Here is a 23,964-nt window from a genome sequence, read left to right on the forward strand (position 1 = left end):
TTGTCATGTCACTAGTTGATTTTGACTAGAATTTCCCAAGCTGCAGTGCAATTGGATTAGCACATACAAGTGTGAGTCAGCTAGGGCTGTCTTAATTCTAAGCAACACAGCAGCCCCTGTAGGAATGCAATTGAACCCTTAGTATGATTGCTATGGGTTGCACAACATGGAATGGCATTAAAAACGCATAGTTATTGGCTATTCCAAATTGTGTGTATGTCACAAAAATACTAGTTGTTGATGGGATTTTTTTTTAAATGGCTTTATAAGCTGATTAAAGTTGTTTGCACAAGAGAGCAATTTAATAAGTTCATTGGGTGAGGGCATGTTTTTTTCATTGTCTTTTAGAACCTGTAACCAAATGATGCACCCAATTGCACAGGGCAGTCCTGTTTTTTGTAAAGAACAAGCTCAGTACCGAATGCAATAAGGATTTAAATAACAAGCACATTTTGGGATGTTATAAAGTTCACATTTTAATGTAGTGAGAAGGAACAACATTTATAATGCTCTTTTTAGGTAAGGGCAGGGACAGAAAAATCATATTTTATTTTGTAATCATTCAACTTGGAAACTTTACCCCTACCCAAACCACTACATAGAAAGCAAAAGGAAGAATTCAAGCTTTATTGTTATCCTCTGGGGGAAATTTGTTTTATGGCATAGTGCAATACAACAATACACGAAGGAAGACATACATTACCAACAGAAAAGATAGTACAATAAGAGAGTTAAAATAAAATAGCTCCTTTACATTGTTTGAGCTTGATATTGCAGCAGAGATGAAAGATTTCCTGAGTCTCCTACTTTTACACCCAAGGACACAGAAGTGTCTCCCAGATGGGAGTAGTGTAAATTGACAATGGAGGGGGGTGAGAAACACACTCCGTAATGCTCTTGGCCTTCTTTACAACCCTCTGTTTGTAGAGGATATTTTGCTACTTGTTTTCACTAATTTTCCCAACCTATTCCCAAGTAATGGTACTGATGTTGTCAAACCACAAAGTGAAGACATTATGTTAAGACACTTTCAAAAAGAGTTAAAATAATTCTATCTGCACGACTTTCCTAAGAAAAATGTTTTTTGTTGTCCTTTTTTATAAATGGTGTCACAACATACTGTATGTCCCTTCTCAGAATTTTAATGACCAGTCCCAAGTACTTGCAGTATTTGACAATTTCTGTAGTTTAACTGTTAATTACCATAGATTGGAGGTGTATTTTATTTTTCCTAAAATCAGTGACAAGTTATTTTATTTTATTATTTTGTTTTCAAAACATTCAACTTAAGATAAGATCACTTTATTAGCCATATACAATTTCTTGTGTTAGGAATTTGTCTTTTCACATACCCCAACTTGCTCTCCATGAGACACATAGGCAGGGAGAGAAACTTGGGGTCAGAGCACAGGGTCAGCCATTTATACAGCTGGAGCAGTCGGGGTTAAGGGCTTTGCTCAGGGGCCCAACAGAGTGGGATTCCTCTGCCAGCCACAGGATACAAACCAGCAACCTTCCAGCCACAGGCACAGATCCTTAGCCACAGACCCACTTTGATTTTACAATCATTAGTGTACAAAATGTACAGTAGGGGGACAAGACAGTCCTGTGGTGATCCAATGGAAATGTAGTGTATGTCACATAACCATTTTCCCAATTTGATCTGTTGAGACCTGTTTGCTAAGATGTTTAGTACCCAACTTATCAAGTTGCTATTTAGACGGAATGTCTTTTAGGGTTTCTGTGCAGGCTATGGTGGGTTTATTCTGTTAAAAGCAGAGGAAAAATCACATATTCTTATAGCTTGTTTAAGTTAATTCTATGTGAAAGTGATGATATTTAACTAAGGAAAATGGTCTCTTGAAATATAAAAGTATACTTACTGTACACTGGAAACTAGTTATGGTGTGGCATGATATTGCAGACATTTTGTGAAGAATAGTAAATAAAGTGCACAATTTATATTCTAGAATAAATCTGTCTTTGGTATAAACATTAAGGTATAGATAAAGTTCATACAGTATACCGCACCCAACACCACCAAGAAACCTTCTCTACTTGTAAATGTTAAGTACATTACTGTATATGCTTGATGATTTAATTGGGATGTACAGTATAGAGCCACCTGATGTGATAGAAGATTTGAAATTTACATGGAAAATAGATGGATTGATCATTTGTACAATTAAAGCAAAAACATTGACAGTACCATATTTAATGGGTGTTATTCAGTGAAAATGTGTTACATTATGTGGGATGTGCAGCTTTGGGAGACTGCGAAGGTGTCTGGGTTACAACAGATTGGATCTTGGCCAAAGAAGAGCCACACACTCAACACATAGCTAAATGGATAGTGATACAGTTGTAGAGAAAAGTGGTTCAGGGACGCCAAATATGTAATCATAGTGGCTCTCTGAAGGCACCAGTTCTGTAGGGTTTGGGCATTTACTGAGACAATTATTAATTGTAGCAGTAAATCACAAAGTTGATTCTTTTGATGGCTTTAGAATCCAACCATGCGACATAACTCAAACAACGCGCACACACAGGTACTAATACACGAGGATACATTTATTAATACATAGAATATGCATATAAACCTAACAGATCTTATCGAGAGGGTTATCAGAATACAAAAGATATATATTCAATCAGTTACAAAGAGTTACACATCAAGAGGAAATACGTTCAGTATATCATTCATTAAGACCGTTTCGTAAAGTGAACTTGGTTACAACTTCTACATTAGATACTCAAACAAGTACATAACTCTTAGGAATTAAATTGATATCAACTGGTTGGGATAACAATTGAATTCTCGAGCTGTAATGCATTGAAGTTGAATACTCATCCAATTTCTGGGGATTCAGATCTCCTGCGGGCACAAAGAAACAGTTGCAGGCTGTTGCTGTCCAATCCGCGCTCTCTGGCTCGGTGCCAGGCTGTGCTGTGTGGCTTGCGACGGTGTGCTGCTGATGCTCACTGTTGGCTTTAACCAGCAAAGTTTGTGCACAGGAGAAAAGATGACTGTGGGTCCCAGCAAGTCAGGAAGAGGACCAGTTCATTCCTGATGAAGAGCTAGTTCTGAATAGTGATTCAGCTGTCCACAGTTCCGACCTGTTCACGAGGCCTGCTGCTGGTTACTCTCTGGCAACCTCCACTCTAGACTCTTAGAACAAAGGAAAGTTCTGGCACTCGGACACACTGGCCGTTCCGTGGTTGTCCGGGCTGAGTCTCAGGATGGTCAGGAGGCGCGCTGCGAGAATGTCCTGCCCTTGGGAGCCTTCTGCTCCTGGGCCGTCCTGCCCTGGAATTCTCCTTTGAATTCCCTTTAGAATCTTGTCTGAATCTTGTTGAATCACCCAGGCTCTCTGTGTTGCCTGTTTTTACCTGGAGGAACTTCAGCTCATTGATTGGCTGAAAGTTCCATGGGCATCAGAGTCCCACGTGGGTTACTCGGCCCTACCAGTCCCTGATTGGTTGATCAAGGTGAGATATGAGTCACTTAGTCCTGACACTTAGGAATGCAATCCAGATGTCCAACTCGCACTCCCTAGACAGATAGGCGCCAATGGGTGACCATTGATCATGATAGCCAGGCTTAGCTAAGTGCATCCCCCTTTGGGAGCTGTCCTTGGACCTTATATCACCTTGCATGAATGGTTTCTCTGTGGCTGCACCACAGAGATGAACAGAGAAATGAGGCCTAATTTGGGAAAGCTCAGAAACACTTAATTCTGCATTATTATTAAGCCTCACCGCTACACAGTGTATATATACAGTACAGTACATATACATTTTTAAAGTGAAAATATGGAACAGTTTAAAGATAGCTTTTAATCATGATAGTTACTTTGATGTAATCCATGTGTTTTATAATGAATTTAAATACAGAAAGCAAAAACAGATATTCTGTGATTTTACACAGAAGAGTGATGAAATGAAATCCACTATCTTCAGGCTTAATCATTTATGTTAAACTAACTAGTGTGATTATCACTTGGTAAAACATGTTCCTTTATATGTAACAAGCAACAAACTGATTGTGAAAACAAGTGAAAATATAGGAGGATATAGAACTATTAAGATGTGTGGAAAAAAAGGTTTCCACTTTTATATTTAACTTTAATTGAAGATGGAAAAGTGAAGCAAATATTACAATGGATCAAAATGATGTCCTCCTATAAAATTATTTTACCATGTCCAATGTTGATTATTTTCACATGACAGTGGTAATGTACAGCATCTAGTTTCATGCACTGGAGACAATTATAAAGGAGCCAGTCCTAACGTGCTGTCTGGAGCAAACCAATTTGAACTTAATTATAATAATAGAGTAGAGGAATGAATTACTGTTTTTTTGGCCCTTTTTTAGAATAGCAGGGCAAGTTACTTTCTAAAATATGCAATACTTTCCTATATTATTCTGACCCTTGTATAATATCTCTAAATCTCTAAGACAAACCCCAAATAATTCAGAGTGCCTTCTATTTACTGTAGGTTATTACCAGGTAGTGGTAAGCAAACCAGCACTGTCTTCATAAAAAAATACATTTCTATGAAGCTATCTTATTAAGCGTGTTTCAATATGATGGAAGACAGACAGTTGAACACTAAATTTGTTGAATGCAAAACAAGCAGTATTTGTAATTTGTAACATAATTGGTCTTGGGAGCTGACAAATGACATCATTTTGCAGGAGGGATGTAATGATACACTTAATTCATTTTATGTATCATGTTGCAATATGCTTCTCATGATAAGCTGGATAATTTTCTGGAAGGTGTAATTTGTGAAAATTGCCATACACAAAAGACTGTTCTGTTGAAAAGCAGCACCATAAGGAAAATAGGATGGGGATGTATCCATAATGTAGATGGAAAGTCATATTACGATTAAGACCTTTTTAATACACATGGTCCATCTTAATGGAATTAAAATATGAAGGCTACTCTTTAATTGCACTCGTAAAAGTGGACTATCTAGTTTGTGGTTTGAGTGGAGTACTTTGACACAGATGTATTTCAAACACAGCCTAGCCATTAAGTGTAAATCAAACATATCAGGTTATATTTAAAGTAGTTCAAGTAGGGACTGTAGCTGCATCAGCATGCATAGGCTGCAAAGGAAGAGGTAACGGGCTTATTTAATGCTGAAAAAAAAGAAAGGAAACACAACATTTCCCATTGGCCCTTACCAATGATGGCCTCCTAATAATCCCCATCTATGAATTGGCTTCATTACTCTGCTCTCCTCCCCTCTGATAGCTGATGTGTGGTGAGGGTTCTGGAGCACTATGGCTGCTGTCACATCATCCAGGTGGATGCTGCACATTGGTGGTGGTGGAGGGGAGTCCCCATTACCTGTAAAGCGCTTTGAGTGGAGTGTCCAGAAAAGTGCTATATAAGTGTAAGCAATTATTATTATTATTATTATTATTATTATTAACATTTCGGCTGTGGAGCCTTCTTCAGTTGTGAAGAAGGCTCTTCACACCTGAAGAAGGCTTCACAGCTGAAACGTTGTGTTTCCTTTCTTTTCAGCATGGAATAAACCCATTATCTGTTCCTATATTTAAAGTATATCTTATTTTTCTGCCAAACTAAAGTTGTCACACTTGTTTGAAGAAAAAAGAAATCTAATGTGACAAAATTAGTGTGACACTATTTGAGTCACACTACATTCTTATTCTCAAAAGAAAACTATAGGTTTAACATTAATGTCTTAATGTCATGTCTTAAAATAGAAAATGTTATTGGATGTGGCCTGTTGCTTTTCTCCCCAAAATTGCGGCTTTCTGATGCCATGCAGGGATGAAAGCAAGCTGCTCCATCTGCTACAGTCCACAGAAAATAAAAAAACTTCTTAAACATGTCTTCTGCTTTCATAGACTCTAGCTTCTGTATCCCATATTGTTCAGCATATTGACGTAATGTCATTAACGTGTATTTTTCATTTGTGTCAGAGCACTATAATGGGATTCTATACTTCAGCCACTCTGAGGCTACTGACCTAGGAAAACAAAGCTTCATGTTCAGCAGTGGTGGGCTCCTAATTACAGTATGAATTTTTAAATTCTGTATTTAAGTGAAACTCAGTTATTCGGGAATGTGACCTGTTTTTTCTACAAAACTGCATTTTTCTAGTTAGTGCTATTGTCTCTCCTTGTAAACTATAATTTATACATTTTTGTATTTTTATTTTTTACCTGCTTATCAAGATTTTTTAAAATGCTGGATAATTAAGAACTTAAAATTCAGATCTTTATTTTCAAAAAGTATGCCATTTTAGAAACACAGAGCACTGAGGGGATATGACATCATGCATTCTCCTTCAATTAAATCCCTAGATGTACTAATATCTTTGCATTCCTGATCACATAACTAACACATTGTTCATATATATTAAAATATATACAGGGATAGAGATACAGATGTTCACGGTGATACATCAGTTTTTCCATATTTAATCAGGAAAAAGGGCAAGTGGAAAAGTAAAATATACTGTAGAATCTAGAAGAATATAGTCACTTCTTTTTTTTCTGATGTAAATATTTGCGAATAAAATATACAAAAAACTGTTGACACTTCTAATGCTTATTTTTCACTCTTAATATCTTTGCATACCTGAACAACTTGGTATCCAAATGTGTTTGCTTATATATCTCAGGATATATATCTGAACTGATTGCATTTTGAGTACTACAAAGATGCTACAGATGCTAATAAGAACATATTAATAATGTATGTCTTCAGAGACCACAACTTTTAATTTGTTACTACGGAAAACTGATTTATCAGGAAAACAGTGTACATATATCATTTATCAGGCAACAAAGTGGGCTGTCAACACTCTGATATCAATGTCTATATATTATATATATTATAAAACAGAAGATACCCCTTTACTTACTGTATACAAAGATGCAAGTGAATGTAGAGATCAGATGAAGACTAATGAAAAATATTGTTCTTATGCCCAACCTCTGTAGTGCTGCTATTTTCAAACTTTTGAACAATGCAGTGTGTTGTCCTCATATATTTTGTTTTTTTAAAAATATAAACAATTAATTTTACACAGTAATCTTCTGCTGATGTTATTATGCCTTTCTGCATCATGACATTTTTGAACCTCTTTTAAACTAAGCTTATCAAAAGACACACTGTAAAACTGGCACTCATAGATTGTGCTAGACATTGTACATTGGAAATTGGTGTGAAATGGGAAACTATGAAGCACTATGTTATAACAATTAGCTGTAGAATGACTGTATCACTGTATCATAAACACAAACATTGATATTACATTGGAATCAAGTTCACGTTTCTCCATTATTTGTTTCAGGGTTCAACCACTTAATATTAAAATATATTAAGTACCTGACATGTAAAACATATATCACTTTAACACTGAGTACAAAAGTGTGTTATTGTATAAGTTAATATTGAAAAATAACACATATACTGCATACATTCTCTATTCACAACCATACTGTGTATCATTAAAGTGATTATTGAATAATATGAATGATGAAAAAGAAATGTATACTAAAAGTATAAATTAAATACCCCACATCATCCTTCACCAATATTTTGGTATAACATTACCAGAGGTAATGTAGCATAGCTCATATTATGTAGTATTAGGGAAAAAAAGGCATTCTAAAGCACAGTTTGTGTCATCAACTCTTGACTGCGTTCTGTCTCCGTATAAATGCTGCATAGTTATTTGTTCAGAATGACAATTTTGGTTCCAAGGTGGAATATTTGGCTCTATTTTTTAATTTCCAAAGGCTTAAGTGAAATCCATCAAAACTAAAATAATATAGTGATTTAATCTTAGCCCTGGTTGACAAAGAAGTCTTTGACACAAAAGAAACACATAATTTGGCACAGTCAGGTACCCATTTAAAGATGAGAGGACATGGATTGATGGACATAAAGACTGAAACCTCTCACCACCTAAGTGGCTGCTTCAGGGCATAGTAATTGAGGCAGACTAACAGGAGGGAAAAACTCATTTCAGGCACCATGCTGTGCTTGCTCTTTGGGGAAACAGAGATCTGCAGTCACCAATGCTATCCATCTGGAACCTCTTAGATGCTCTAAAAACTACAGAAAAGAATAAAAACAAAAGCAACAAATACCAAACAATCTATACATATTGAAGGGAATATTGTAGAAGTGGCATGTATACTGTATTTTTCATTCCTTGATCTCCACCAATTAAAAACAGGACAAGAAGAAGCTCCTCTACATATGGAGCAGAATAATCTTTACTGGGATGTTTAAAAGACAATATTGAAATTACATATTTTTTCATTCTCATAAACTACAGGCTGTCATTGCTGTTCCTTTCTGTACAATCTCTTTCCCACAAGCTAACCCTCTTGTTAATATTGCCTCCCATACTTTATTTATAGTTTTTGTAACAAAATCAAAGTCAACCTTGCGATCATTTCTTCTTTTACCTCTTTAAAGCAAGTTGAAGCAACAATATATACTGTATTCTCCCACCCTAATGCAACATTTGGTAGTGTTTACAATGCTTTGAGTGCCCCTCACTGTTGTAACATATACATATAACATATATAGGAGGATAATAGATACAGTATATCCTATTGCCCCTTAAACAACAAATTATCACTCACAACGTATCCTTTCTTGATTTAACACACATCTGTTGTAATTTAATTGTGCAGTTTTGGACTACAATGCACATCTCAGAAACTGTTAAGTGCCATCAATAATAAAAAATAAAGATTAAAGAACATCTTATAGAATTCTTATAAGGAGCTTTTTTGCTATAGGTGACTAATCTAGCCTGTAGGGTGCTTGTGGGTGTAGAATTTTGTTTCAACTTTGATCAACACTGTGTACAAAGTATTTTGAATGAAGGGAAGTATTCTCTTCTTTAGTGCTGAAATGTGAGTTTGATGACTTTCATCAGAGATATTTTAAAAGCCCTTCAGCCTTGTTTTAGTTTTGAAACCACTTGAGACTAATACTAAAAGGAGCATGCCAGCTGGAAAGATATGAGAAAGTGCACAATGCTCCCTCTCAAGAATGGAAATGCAGCAATCTCTTTCAACATACTCAAGAATGCATTATCTTTACTTTTCAGGTAACGTTAGCATGGGATTTTAGCACAATAAAATATAGATTATTGATATTATAATTAGCATATGCATGAAACATGATGGTACAAACAATACTATATACTGTACACATTTAACAGAAATTACATTTTCTTATTTCTAGTTTTTTAAAAAGAAAAATGCAATTTTTAAGTTTTGTGCCTTGTTTCTTCATTTCACATGACAGAAATGGTACAAATGAGTAGACATGGAATGTGAAGCTGTTGTGAAAACAAAGAAAAAGTGAAGATCTTCTTACATTACGTAGAATTCTAATTTTTTAATGTTCTTTTTACAAAACTCCATAATACTACAAAACATCTCCCTATAATTCAGTGTCTTGTTTGCACAATTACTGTTTTCATTTCACAAAACTGAAACAAAAACATTTTCTCTACTGAGAGTTAAAGCCAATCCAGATTATGTTTGAACTTTGAGCATTATGGATACACTGTAGTTACACTCAAACCAGAGAAACATCAGTTGTCAGTAGATTGGATAGGACAACATACGTAAGAAACAAAGGGGAAAGGCAATCGACAGATTACTTACAATTGTATGAAGTTTACGGGTTGGCATAGTGGCACAGTGTTTAGCATTGCTAAAGTGCTGAGGGTTTCAATTCCGGACCTGAGGTACTATCTGTGTGGAGTTTTTATGTTTTCCCGTGTTCGTGTGGCTTTCCTCCAGGTGCTTCTGTCGCCTTCCATAGTCCAAAGACATACTGGTGGGTTAATTGCCTTCTGGGAAAATCGGCCTTGGTATGAGTGTGTGCCTGTCTGTGTGTGTGTCCTTCTGCCCTGACTGCCTCATGAATGCTGGCAGTCAAAACTATGGGGCTTCTAGGAAATTTACTAAAATACTACTAAGAAGAGAAAACTATAGTTCAAAATGTATATCAGCAGATGCATTTTAATGGGATTGTTCCACATTTATACCCCTGAAACATGTACTATTTTGTAAAGGAGGACGCACTTTCCTCTCTGAGATAACTAGGGTAAGAAACATAGGAATAGCAGAAGCGAGAAACTGACTGACTGGGAGGCCTGAACAGAATGAATGCATAGTATGTCAGTTAACACAGTTTGAAGAAAGGATTTAAAATATGATAGCCATGTATCCATTAAGCCACTTCACAAGGAAAGATAATCTGGGAGGAATACTGCAAGATGCTTTGCAGACCACATTTATTTGAATAGTGTTTCAGGAAGAAATGGGTCATCTAAATTTGCATGTAGGCCACAGTTGATGCACTGATTTAATCTTAATTCCATTCAAATGTTATGGAGTGAGCTCAACAGAGGAGTGGGGAAGAAAAGTAAGTGCAACCAATATAAATGTTCTTTTAGTATGTATTTGACCACATTGAATAAACTACAGTGCTCTCATAATGTTGGATGACACAGTAGAATATGCACAGTACAGCTGTGATGCCTTACTAGGGTCGTATTATGCAGTTACATTGTATAAAAGGTTTATTCTTTTGCAATTCCCTTTAATTTGATTCATAAATATTTATATAAATAAATCAAAAACTCATATATTTTTGCTCTAAATAATATTTCATAAATATTCTCATTGTAACACGAGTTTAAATTTAAAAAAGAACTGTGTACATACCCATCAATGATCCCAGTCTTTTAAAAATGCCCTAATAATACTCATGTTTTGTTTTTTGTTTGTCTGTTACGTCTATTGTTTCCTTATACCTTAAAATTCAAACTGAAGTAAAAGTAAGTATATATAGAGATATTTGCTGAACAAACACATGCTATGATTGATTTTGATAAAGCATATAGTAAAGAGCATGTGGTATATCATTACAAAGTTCTAATTATGTAAGTGCCATGTATTGTAGAAATACAGAGGACAGGCAACATGTTATACTTCTAATCAGGGAAATGTTCTTATATTGTACTTTCTGGTATTGAGAATTCACTAATTTATTATTACTATTATATTATTTTGGATACCTTAACTGCAGTGCTTTAGAATTCTTTTTAACTTTTTATTAGCAATCTATTAAGTATCTATAAAACACTGATAAGCAATACCTTGATATTAAGTGTGACCAGCGCACAGGTGCATTCTAACATGCAAAATTAAAGGTAGGTCATGCCTAGTGATGATTACTCATAATCCCATAGACCCACATCCCTGCAGGTTTAATAGGAAAATTCAAATCCTCTGTGGCTAAAAACATGGGTGGGAGTTTAGATCAGTGACATCAATTCATAATGTCATAAAAGTGTTAGCCAAAAAACAGAAGACCATTTGGGTTTTCACAATATATGTTCCACCACCCTGCTTTTCCTAGAAACAGCTGAAATAGACTACTAGCAAACAAATGCCCTCTCCTTGTACAGTACATCTTGTAATCTTTTCATGTTTCTTAACACTACAGGCCTAGCATAATTAAAGCAATAACAGTCAAACTGAATTTGTTGTGCAAAATGAGGTGCTATTTTCCCAATAAAAGTTACTTTATAGACATTCAAACTTTTAAACAATGTCTTGAACTTCCACTTCAAAAGTTAAACGTCTTCAATACCAATTATATTTTACAAGGGAAACTCTGCTTGATGTGACTCATTTCATGCATTTCTTTTTCAAAAAAAGCTTCAAATTCCTTTGCCTCCTCTGCCTTCTGTGTTATCCGAAGAGTCAAATTGCATGCTACAGCACCTGACAAAATAAATTATCCCTACCTACTTTTGATGGGGCTAGCATTTCTCTGTGTTAACCTTGTCTCATATCCATTTTTCAACAGCTCCACTCTGATGTTGACAAAGGAGATGGTAACGTCAAATATGTCCTGTCAGGCGAGGGAGCAACCTCCATTTTCATTATTGATGAAAAAACAGGAGATATTCATGCAACTAAGCGGCTGGATAGAGAAGAACAGGCCTATTACACCCTGAGAGCTCAGGCTGTGGACAGTCTCACAAACAAGCCAGTGGAACCTGAGTCAGAATTCATCATTAAAATTCAGGACATCAATGACAATGAGCCAAAGTTCCTGGATGGACCCTATATGGCTGGAGTTCCAGAAATGTCTCCAGTGGGTAAGTTACAATTCTTTGAAGGTAAAAACCATAGTTACATACAGTATGTGTTTTGTCATCTCTTTTCAAATACCCTTCCTTTTCCTTTTGTAAATATATTTCTTCTGTCTAGGGGTTTGTGGTTATACTGCTTGTGGTACACCTATAACAGAATAGACATAGATAATATTATTTTTCAGATTTCAAAACCGGTTTATGTACAATATTTAAGCCTATTGTCATAACTCATGAACTTGGATTAATTTAGCTGTCAACTATTTTAACTTTGTTTGAGATCATAAGCACACAGTTTCTTAGTAATTGTTATTAAGATCTGTGTTTTAAAGGTGTAACAATTATCAGTTATCATAATACTGGAATTAACATGGAAAATTATAAAGACCTATCCAGCTTTAAGTTATCCAATACTGAAGAATAGAGTCAACCAATTTAACAAAAACAGACAGAAAATAAGTTTTGTACCATACATAATTATTGGAAAAAGAAATACCTTCTCTGAGGGAGAGCACAGCTAAGATAATCTGACAATGTTATAAAAAACACTCTGAAATAACTAGGATAAAAACAGTAGTGTTAGAAGAGGGAAAAACAACAAAAAACAGAAAATAGCATCAGTACCGGAAGTTTAAATCTTGGATTTAAATCTGATTTAACATATGAAGCAGAACATAGAGATTTATTTAAAACAGAAAAATGCAGTGCCTATAAAAAATATTCACTCTCCTTGGACTGTTCCACATTTTATTGTCCTTAATTAAATAGGTGAGAAAATATGGAACAACTGTGAATCTGACAGAACTGGCCGTCCTCCTAAACTGAGTGTCTGAGCATGAAGAATTGTAGTAAGGGAGGCCACCAAGAGGCCTATGGAAACTCTAAAGGAGTTACAGTCCTCCATGACAGAGATGGGAGAAACTGTGCATCAGACAACAATAGCATGCACACTTCATAAATCTGGCTTGTACGGAAGGGTGGCAAAAAGAAAGCCTCTGTTGAAAAAAAAAACATATCACATCTCGGCTGGAATTTGCCCAAAGGCATGTGAGAGACTCAACAATTTGGAAGAAGATACTATGGTCTGATGAGACCAAAATTGAATATTATGTTTGGCGCAAAGCTACACTAACACAGCACATCACACTGAGAGCACCATCCCTACAGTAAAGCATGGTGGTGGCAGCATCATGCTTTTGGGATGCTTCTCTGCAGCAGGGACTGGAAAACTCAAAGATAGAAAGAAAATTGGATGGAGCTGAGTACAGAAAGATCCTGGAGGAAGACGTGCTGCAAGAGGACTGGGATTTGGAAGATGATTCATCTTCCAACAGGACATTGATCCAAAACATACAGCAAAGCCACACTGGAGTGGCTTAAAACCAGAAAGATTAACATCCTGGAGTGTCCCAGTTAAAGCTCAGATCTCAATCCAAATTCGCATCCGTGGAATGACTTAACAATTGCTGTTCACAAACGGTCCCCATCCAACTTGATGGAGCCAGAGCCAATTTACCAAGAAGGTATGGGCAAAACTTCTAGTGTCAAGATGTGCAACGCTGATAGAGGCATACCCAAAGAGATTCACAGCTGTAATTGCTGCCAAAGGTGGTCCTAGCAAGTATTAACTCTGGGGTGGGGTGGTGTAAATACTCATGTATTCAATTATTTTCTGTTTTTTTATTTTTAATTAATTCAGCAAACTTTCTTTCAATTTTTTTCTTCACTTTGACATTATAGAGTTCTTTGTGTTGATGAGTAGCAAAAATTATCAGTAAAATACATCATGGTTCAATTAGTTCTATTAATCATGGTTTTATTTAAACAATATAATGTGAAAAATTACAAGGGGGGTGAATACTTTTTATAGGCACTGTGTGTTTCAGGTCTAAAGCAAATTCTGTTTGAAGGATAGGCTTTCATTTTAAAAGTATATATAATTCTCTGCAAAATGTACTATGCATAAATACACAAAAGTTATAATGTTAACTCAGTGTGTGAACTTTGCATTTAGTATTTAGTGATATTTTTAAAATGTATACATAAAGGGACTAAAACTTTAGGTAGAGTAAAATTCAAGTTATAACACCATCAATTTTCTTGTGAAGATTTACACTGTAGCAATAAATTGGATATGTACAAAATGTGATATTAACACAAGCACTCTTCTACCTGTGAGATTCTTTCCAGCTCTTCATTGAAGAATTTCAGGGAATCAGCTTCAACAACATTGCTAGGTCATCTTTCAGAATTGTAAATACTCTGGATAGATAACTCAGAAATTAATGATAGTAGGGCGATGTATGAAAAACATCCCGAAATGAAAGATCCCGAAGACCAGTCCATTTGAAACAAGACCCAGCAGTGTAGAAGAGTTTTATGAGAATTAAAACTTTAGGATTAATATTTTTTACAAGTTAAAATTTATGGTTAATTAAAGCTGAATATCATGAGACAATATTGTAACGCTTACGGCCGACAAGAACTGTGTGTAAGAGCCGGCGTACCAGAGCAGGTGACGTCACCGCCCTTCCCTGTGATAGCAGGACTACAGCTACTGGGCTGTGGAGAGATCTCTCTTTAGCTCAGGGGGCCAGGTCGCTGCAGAGAGACGCGGAAGTCCCGGGTTCGAGCCTCCAGTCGGGATGGGGCCGACCAGATGCGGCAAGGGCGCCCGCCTGAGCCCCCGTTGCGTTACAGTATTATAGTAATTAACACATTCAAAATGTACTTCAGAGAGTTCATGTAAATCAGAAGAAATATTGTTAATTTGGAAGAAGAATTATGTGATTTGATTTCAAAAGAGAAAAACATACTGAAAAGGGGATTGGGAATGCAAGTATTTATAAATTACAGAGTGAAAACTACAAAACGTTTACAGTAATTAACACCTACTATATTTCTATCATTTAAATAAGAAACAAAGTTTCTTGTTCAAATGGTTAAGTAATGCACTGAAACATGTTGATGGGCAAAATTACTTTAAGCATATGTGCATTGATCAGATGGAAATCTTTTCAGACAAATTAATTATTCAAAACATGTTTTATTTATCTCAAAACCTTATGGCATTATGTATTTTCTAACAAGAGGCAGGTGACAAAATTGTTAGTGGGTTACTACATGCCAACTTTGAAGCATGATTTTAAAACCCTTTCAAACCAACTTCTGAATGTCTCATGGAAAATACTTTTGCAAAGTTCATAGACTCTGATTATTATATAGCTCTTTCTATTTGTACAATGAACCATTGGCTTCTGGGACTTAATGGGTAAAATATTGACACTTTTGGAGGACCTACCATTATTTACAGTTACAAGATATGTGAATACAAATGTAATTACATATTAATGACTTAATCATGACTTATTAATGAATATAAATGTAACTGATGTAATTACAGTAACTGTAGATCCTTTTTCCAGGGTGATGACTTTCTGTCCTCATTGGCAACCCCATTCATGAATTTCTTTATACTTTTGTAGTTGTTGTTTGTAGTGGTTACTTTACAGAATCAGTTTTTTAAAACATCAAAATAAGTCAAACTGAATTTGCAAATACGTGGGCTGTGGCTGAAAATAGTATAATTCATATGTTAGTCACAGTATCAAAAATAAATCTTGAAAGGATAGACATGTGCCTCAACAGATAACAAAGGTGTGGGTTGCAGAAATAATTCCACCAATCTGTCACACATGACAATCCCACCAAGTTGTTGCACAGAACTATATGATTGCACCTCACTGAGAGCATATTTTTATACTACCGTTCAATCATACATCATGTCTTTTTTGACAGTTCCCCTTACTCAATACTATATATCCCCTTTTCTGGCATCACACAAATGACCAAGTGAGTAGTTTCTAAGATGTTACAATAAATGTAACATACTCATCCGAAGCAGTTATTTAGCAAAGTCTAACAAAAAAACAAATGATGATTGCTTAAATCATTACATTTCAGTCACAATCTATGTGATATTTCTGGCACTAGCAGTTGTAAATAATGTAATGAAAAGTAATTATGTCTGCACAATGCCTGCTGTGTATTGCCACATTTGTTTAAAAGAAGGAGTATTTACAGTAGCACATTACAAGAAAATATGTAAAATCAAAAAAATAAAATGTAACCAGAGTTGGGTAATTAACTAAATAACACCTACATGTAAAGTTTTCTGTTTTCTGTTCATAAGAAAGAAATATTTGTGTGGATTAGTCATTACACAGAATGCGCTGTGCCAAATGACAATAATGAATTTAAATCTAAGTCTGTGTAAAACAAGTAAAATATATTTAATCAGTGATAAGCACAAGTAAATGAAGCTTCATTTTATAGAAATTATGTGTATTTTAGCTACATCAATATCCATTGACCTTTAAATCATGGCTATGAATTTTAAGCATTAGGGGCAGATTAAGTACATGGGAAGAATTATATTTTGGAATAATATGAAAACAAAGAGCATTAGTTTAAATAAAAAAAAACAATCTGAAGATTTTAAATCCTGAAATAGTTTCAGGGTGCATACTGTAAATTAAATTAACTAAACTATTAAAAGCTTTGTCGTCATTTGTTCAACCCTCATCGTCTAAGGTCATTAATGCTACAAATGTTAGAAATGATATTGCTTTCAAACTGATATTTTTTTATTTCAGACTAATTTATTTCACTTCACTTGGTTAAATCCAAGTTAACACTCAGTAATGAATATACAACATACAACTTTATTACTTTTATAATGAAAGCATAATATCTTTTCAATACAGCCTATATGCCCTTCCTATAAAAGTATGAATGAAATAAATTATTTAAAGGGTTAATTTCTGCATTAATTAGTGACTGTTTCATAGTTGTCCTTCCATCGGTAAATCTATCAAACAAGCCAATAGACCTATAAGGATGTTAAAAAGCTCAGGAGGAACATAAAATAGAGGATTACAATGGCCATTGTCATGTAGATTTAACTTTCAGAAGTATTCACTCCCTTCCAATGATGTCTCGGTTCGCTAAAATACAAAATGTTGTATAGTATACACATTATTTTAAAGTGCATATATTTAATCAAAAGTTCAATTCACAAATTGAACAGTGTTATGGGTGAAGTGAGCCATTAGGTAGAAAGTGTGTTGTAACACTCAGACTGCCTAGATCAGTCTGTAACTCCAAAGTGAGAAGCTGTGCAAGAATACAGTAAATAGTTAGGCATACCACAATGAGACTGCTGGCAACTTTGAAAAAGGTACAGAGCATGGATGACAGTGGACAACTTTCCATACAACAATATCCTGATTATTCTATAAAACTGGCCTATATGGCAATATATCTGTATTTGCAACTGCAATGACTTGCACCATATTTTAATTTTAATAACAGTTGAATGAAATAGCAAAGTAATTGTAACTTCCGATAACAGTCCAGCTGCAATTAGAATTGACCCGAGGCCTGAAATACATCCACTGTAATGAATAACTGGAATGGCACTGAGTGACCTTACCTTTATGTTTAGGACAGTGAATACAAATCAAGGTTACATCATCCAAAAAAGAATAATGAACAACTGTGGAGGACATTTCACTGTGAGGGTTTTGTTTTTGACAAGATCACCCAGTCTGCAATTCCATAATATAAGAAATGGGCATGCTCTGATGAAATACTGGCTTCGCTGAAGTTGAAGGACATTGCACACATTAAGAATTATATCATGTGAAGTACTTGATGCAGATGTTCTGAAGGGTCATTTGCTTAGGAAATAGTAACCATTGATCTGTGTGACATATTGGATATACTGTAAATCAGTGTTTATTCAATGTATATGCTTCAGTAACTCCAAACTAATGCATTGTCTGATTTTATGAAATGTGCTCATCACCTATGCGAAGACAAGAAACAACTGAATGCTGTAAATGGTATCTCTTATAAAGGTTGTGTCAAAAGCCCATCTTAAACAGAAATAATTAACATATTTAACATGTGATATGCATCTGAGATTCAGCTATTTTAATGTAGAAAACAATTTATTAGGTATCTTATTAGGTATAATTTTAGTAGGTAGTTTCACTTGGCTTCAAATAATCGGAACAGCTTAGGTACCTCCATGTATTGAATAGACTAATATAAATAAGATGGATTACTTTACTGGATTTAAAAGATGAATAGTACTGTATACTAAGATCAATAACGAGGCATGGTAAAATCTCTTAGAATAGAATTGAGGAAAGAATATTTCAAAAGCCATAATGTTCACCTCCTGTAAAGTTACAGTTTTGATTTTGCACATCAAAACACAGTATTTTATGGTAGCACTTTCAGAATATTTTGGAATTGCTTTTCAGGAAACAACAGTCATAAAACATCATATACAAGAACATGTAGTAAATGGTTCTTCAGCAAGGAAAACAGGAAGGGAAGGGGGGTTACATAAACTAGTTCGGAAGACAGGAGAACGTACCCGGTTTTGTTTCACAGTTTTTGTGACAGCACAATTATATCATTTATTTTTTTAAGAAGTATATTTTGTTAATGTGCTTTTCTTCCAGTGTTATTGTCAGATGCACTGATTTGCAGCTGACAACAGTTATGTATAATGACAAAAAACTGATGTTCTACAGAAGGTCACCCTGCAACTCATAACTGGCAACCCACTAAAGCTAAGCAGGTGTAAGCCAGGTCAGTACCTGGATCGGAGACCTCCTGGGAAAGCTAAGGTTGCTTCTGGTCAGGTGTTAGTTGGGCCAGCAGGGGGTGCTCACTCTTTGATCTGTGTGGGTCCTAATGCCCCAGTTTAGTGTTGGGGACACTGTACTGGAAAAAAGCGCCGTCCTTCAGATGAGACGTAAAACCAAGGTCCTGACAAACTGTGGTCATTAAAAATCCCAGGTTGTTTCTCAAAAAGAGTAGGGGTGTCACCATGGCATCCTGGCCAAATTTCCCATTGGCTTTTACCAATGATTGGCCACGTAATATTCCCCATCTATGAATTGGCTTCATCACTCTGTTCTCCTCCCCACCGTAAGCTGATATGTGGTCAGTGTACTGGCACACTATGGCTGCCGTCAAATCATCCAGGTGGATCCTGGATGGATCCTAGCACCTTTGTTAAAACTGGCTGTTTGTTCTCCACTACCTGCTGCAATACTCCTGTCCTGTGCCCTGAGAATACCTTAGAAAATCATATTTTCTGTTTTTTTAGAAGACAATAACAACAACTAGCATTAAGAAGCAACTAAAGAGACTAGTGTATCACAAATATAGACTTCAGTAATATTTGTATGTGTTAACAATTTTGAGGAGAATATCTTTAATATTGCATTTGTATTGGAATGTCTCACATTTTACAATCTGCTTTCAATCATGCTGACCTCCCCAGGCCTTATAATGTATTTTCAGTATCATTAAAATGATATCAAAATGTTTCAAATGGTGCATATCTAAACAGTATAGTGGCAAATTGCAATATTATCAATTTAAATACTGTAAAATGGTCTAAATATACTGCAGACTTGTATCAGTTACAATGCCACTTAGAGTACATGACAAAGCTGTCCAAATCACTACTCCTCAAAACTTTGAATCTGGCCTCTTTGCACACATTAACATTAACATGTATTTGCTTTTAAATACAATATGTTTTTCAAGCAAGTTTGAATATTTTATAATTAAATTCTAAAATAAAATTGTTTATTGTCTAATAACTATACACAACTATTCACAATAACTATACACAATCTAATAACTATACACAATTAAAACATATTTTAATATTTAATATTTTGTATTATTGCATTCAATGAAATAGCGCTAGTATGCATACAGTATGATTAGCACAAGAAAACACTAATGGGTTAATAAACATTTAATAATGTTTCAGAAAAACCACACACAGCTACGGTACCTTAAGGATTCACTGTGCCACCAGGCAGTTTTACGGAGTAGTGCAGTCCTGCATCAAATTATTTAAAAAATGATAACACACTGCAGTCCATGACACCACAGTGCCTACCACAGTATACCCCCTGACACCTTGTGTATTCTAGATGCTTCAGCTGTACCATTGTCTGTCTTGTTACCAAAACAAAATGAATTCCACACATTTGTTTTTTACTGTTTGCAGCAGTTTCTTTACTATAGGAGAACAAATCTTAAATCTAAATTATATGTGCTCCTTTATTTTATTTTCACATACTGTAACATTTTCAAAAACTGATTGAACCTCCTCAAATCCCATATTATCTACCAGACCCGTCAGAAATTCCTGTGAATTGGCCAAACCTTTTAACACAACTTACCACCCATAACTGCATTACAATACTTGAGGTCCTTCCTTCAGTATTTGAGGATGATGTGCCAGCAATATAGCTTTTGCTCTATACATCCGAGAATTTAGCAGATTTCTTCATCCTTATACCTAAATATTTGTGTAATTGTGTTCATGTGCTGAATTTAGGAAAATGAAAGCACCCACATTTTCTTAATGCAGTGTCCTCCTCTTAAAATAATTAGTTTTATATTCTCTGCCTGTGACTCATTGTGTGTTGGATAATAATTTCTATTTCTAGCAAAAAGTATTTATTGTACTTAATTATGGTGATACATAAAATATCTTTTAATACTCAAATCTTACCTTGAAGAACTGATGATTTATTTAAAAAGTTTATAAATGAAACACAAAAATGCACGTTAAATGCGTAAAAATCACAGTTTTAACACATTAAACAAAATAAGAAAATAATAAGGGCAAAATCTGAAATGTAATGCAACTGTAAAAGTATTTTTCCAGTGATGTACCCTCTTTCATAATTATAAGGAGAACGCCTAATACCCTGTTTCCTAAGGACAAGAAACAAATATCAGCGTCCATGGTTGTGATTTAACTGTATGAATATTTGGGGCCTTGTCATTCCAATTATAATTTGCATCTTGTAATTACAGGAACTTCAGTTATTCAAGTGACAGCCACAGATGCTGATGATCCCACATATGGAAATAGTGCCAGAGTTGTCTACAGCATTCTACAGGGACAGCCATACTTCTCTGTGGAATCAAAGACAGGTAAACCATGGGTCATTGAACATCTCTTCATCTTGACTTTATTAACATTAGAGCTAAGGGAGCTGGTATGCAGAATTCCTCCAGGACACCAAAATATGTTTTTTTGTTCCTTTTGTCATTTGCCTTTTATGTGCTGGATTCTGCATAAGTCTATGATGAAAATTTATAAAACACCTATAAAATATATTGAAGAACATGTGTAATAGAAAATAAAATTAGATTATCTATTACAGTGAAACTCTATGATGCATCAGAAGGTTATTTAGATTGAATGAGCGCTGATATCTGCACTTCTTTAGCAATCACAGCAGAACGACGTTAAATTTGCAAAGCCCCACATTCAAAGGCGGCTCTGCATTTTTCTGAGTGTGACAAAAACTTGCATCTGACATTAACTTATACAATTTTCTTTGAGATTGTTCAAATGCTTCATAATTGTAAGTGTTATTGAATTCAAAAGAGTGATAAACAACGGTATATTTATTATAATTTAACTGTCTTACCAAATATGGTTATTTTGCCTTACATTAAACATCTCTCTAATGTAGGTTTGCAGATTTGATTCGCTTTGCAGATTCACACAAAAAGAAACATTGGAAACAAATAGTAGTGGAATGTGAGTGCTTTGGCTATGAGTGGTCACATGTGGTCTGCCAAAAGGAGTATTTATTATTCTATACTTTCTCTATAATCTCCTAGTAAGGTTTCAATATTCTCACACCACCATACGCCATCTGCTCTCACAGTATGGCAAACCTATTATTCCAAAAAGTTCAATGAAGACATGAGTGTGTTTTTAAACCATCTCTGTACTTCTGTTTGGGTAAAAACCCTTACCAAGCAGTGTGTCCTAAAACTACAAGGGACCTGAATGTGGTTGTGTAGAAAAGGAAGGTTGTAAGGTTAGCAGAGAGCAACAACTCTGGATACAGTAAGTTGCATGGAGATATGAACTTCCTCAGCTTTCACCATTCAAAGTACACATTTAATAATATTATACACTATATGTAAATGTCATACACAGTTCAGTATAGATGTGGCCTATGTTATATCATTTGTGTGTAATGATATATGTAAATATTTATTACTTCTTTAGCCTTTTTGACACATCCCTATTTATTAGGAAGGTGTTACATGAAGTTTTTCAAACACAATTCTAGTCAAGATGTACTGTATAAACTTCTGTACCTTATCTTCTTAGTACCGTTAAGCTCTTTTGATAATTCAGAAAGCAAAAATGTTAGACATTGACAATATTCCTTTATTTATACCAATAAGTCAATAAAAAACAAATTTACATTTAAAATGATGATCCGAAGAGAACACTTGTACAGCTGGGATAAATTATTTTGTAGAAAGTTCCAACCTCAGTGCCCCACCTGGGATTTGAAACTTTCTGCTTACAAGCTCAGGGGAGGTGTTGATTATGAAACATTATTATTGTTGTAATGTCTGCATTGTGTATGTTTACTTTAATATACACAATGGTGGCTAACTGCTCCAAAAAAAAAATCACTTCTTTCTGAAAGCAGAGCCATAAAGATATACTTCTAAATATAACAAGGAATTGTGCAACAAAACAGTATGAAATAGGGCAACAAATCTGTATAAATCTACTTAGATACATTTTTGCAATATAGGTTTTTTAAAAATTTGGTGCTGAATTATTCTCTCCTTTCATTTTACCATAAAATTCAATTTTACCATTCTTTGCACTGTTCATATCATCATTAGAATGGGACAGTTTGCTATATTTGCTGGCTGCTTTCAAAATTGTAGTATCATTTTTGCACTTCAAGAAAGAAGTCTTAAGGCCCTTTCACACTTGAAAGCTTCTTTAGATTGCTATTTTCACCCTGAGGCAAACCTCTCAAGATTACAGGGTTGGAAAATCTCAACCTGGGGTGAAAAACAAAATATGAATGCTACAGGGTTTAGTTTACCCCAGATTGGGAATGTGTATGACAGCAGACACAACACAAAAGCAACAATTATCTTTTCTGTGCACCACATGTTCTGTTCATATTTCTAGCTGCCATCAGTATCTTTCCAAATGTCATCATAGATGCATTCTGAAGTAACCTAAAAAAATATGTCTTGTTTTGAGAAAACTGTGTTGCCAGATACTTGAGCCACTTTTACAGGGATAGACTGAATGCAATATAAGAAAGAGCCATGCCGATATCACTACTGTACAATGACCTATTACTTCCCTTTCTGTATTTGATTTGGGAGGAAAATAATAGTATTCATGAATTTTGTCTAAACCTTGGGATTAACTTCATTCATTTTGTAGAGCAAGGTGAATGCAAACAGGCCCAAACAGGTAAACCCTGGCCCAGCCAGAGTAAATTTGACTCGGGATTGGAGAAACTAGTGTAAACTAAATTGCTAATTTCTTAGATGCTACAATTTACGTGCATTACAGATTCAAATGTGTAATATTATACTTTCATGGCAACAACTGTAATTAAGGGCACTTGTTAATATTAAACCCCAGCCCCATGTCAATACAGTACAGGCCTGGTTCAGGGATTGAATTCAAGGTAACCTCTTGGGCATCAAGTCTGAAACACTGGATTTCTTAGGGAGTACACACATCACAAAGAAATATAAAAAACAAAAAAAATTCAATTTCTTTCTTCAAATGTCATTTCTCAAGTAACACATGTAGGGACTCAACATTTTTACTATACCTTATTGCAGTCAGTCCTGTATCAT

General features: G+C 35.0%; 1 protein-coding gene across 1 annotated transcript in view; it reads left to right on the plus strand.

The window, feature by feature from the left end:
* The window catches only part of cdh7a (cadherin 7a), a 102,926-nt gene that overhangs the window by 36,504 nt on the left and 42,458 nt on the right, over positions 1 to 23,964 (plus strand). Inside the window, exons 3-4 of the mRNA XM_015354629.2 lie at positions 11,907 to 12,201; positions 21,124 to 21,243. Coding sequence (XP_015210115.2) covers positions 11,907 to 12,201; positions 21,124 to 21,243 — 415 coding nt within the window. The remainder of the gene's footprint in view (positions 1 to 11,906; positions 12,202 to 21,123; positions 21,244 to 23,964) is intronic.

The sequence above is a fragment of the Lepisosteus oculatus genome, chromosome 6 (genome assembly GCF_040954835.1).
Source record: "Lepisosteus oculatus isolate fLepOcu1 chromosome 6, fLepOcu1.hap2, whole genome shotgun sequence".
Taxonomy (NCBI): domain Eukaryota; kingdom Metazoa; phylum Chordata; class Actinopteri; order Semionotiformes; family Lepisosteidae; genus Lepisosteus; species Lepisosteus oculatus.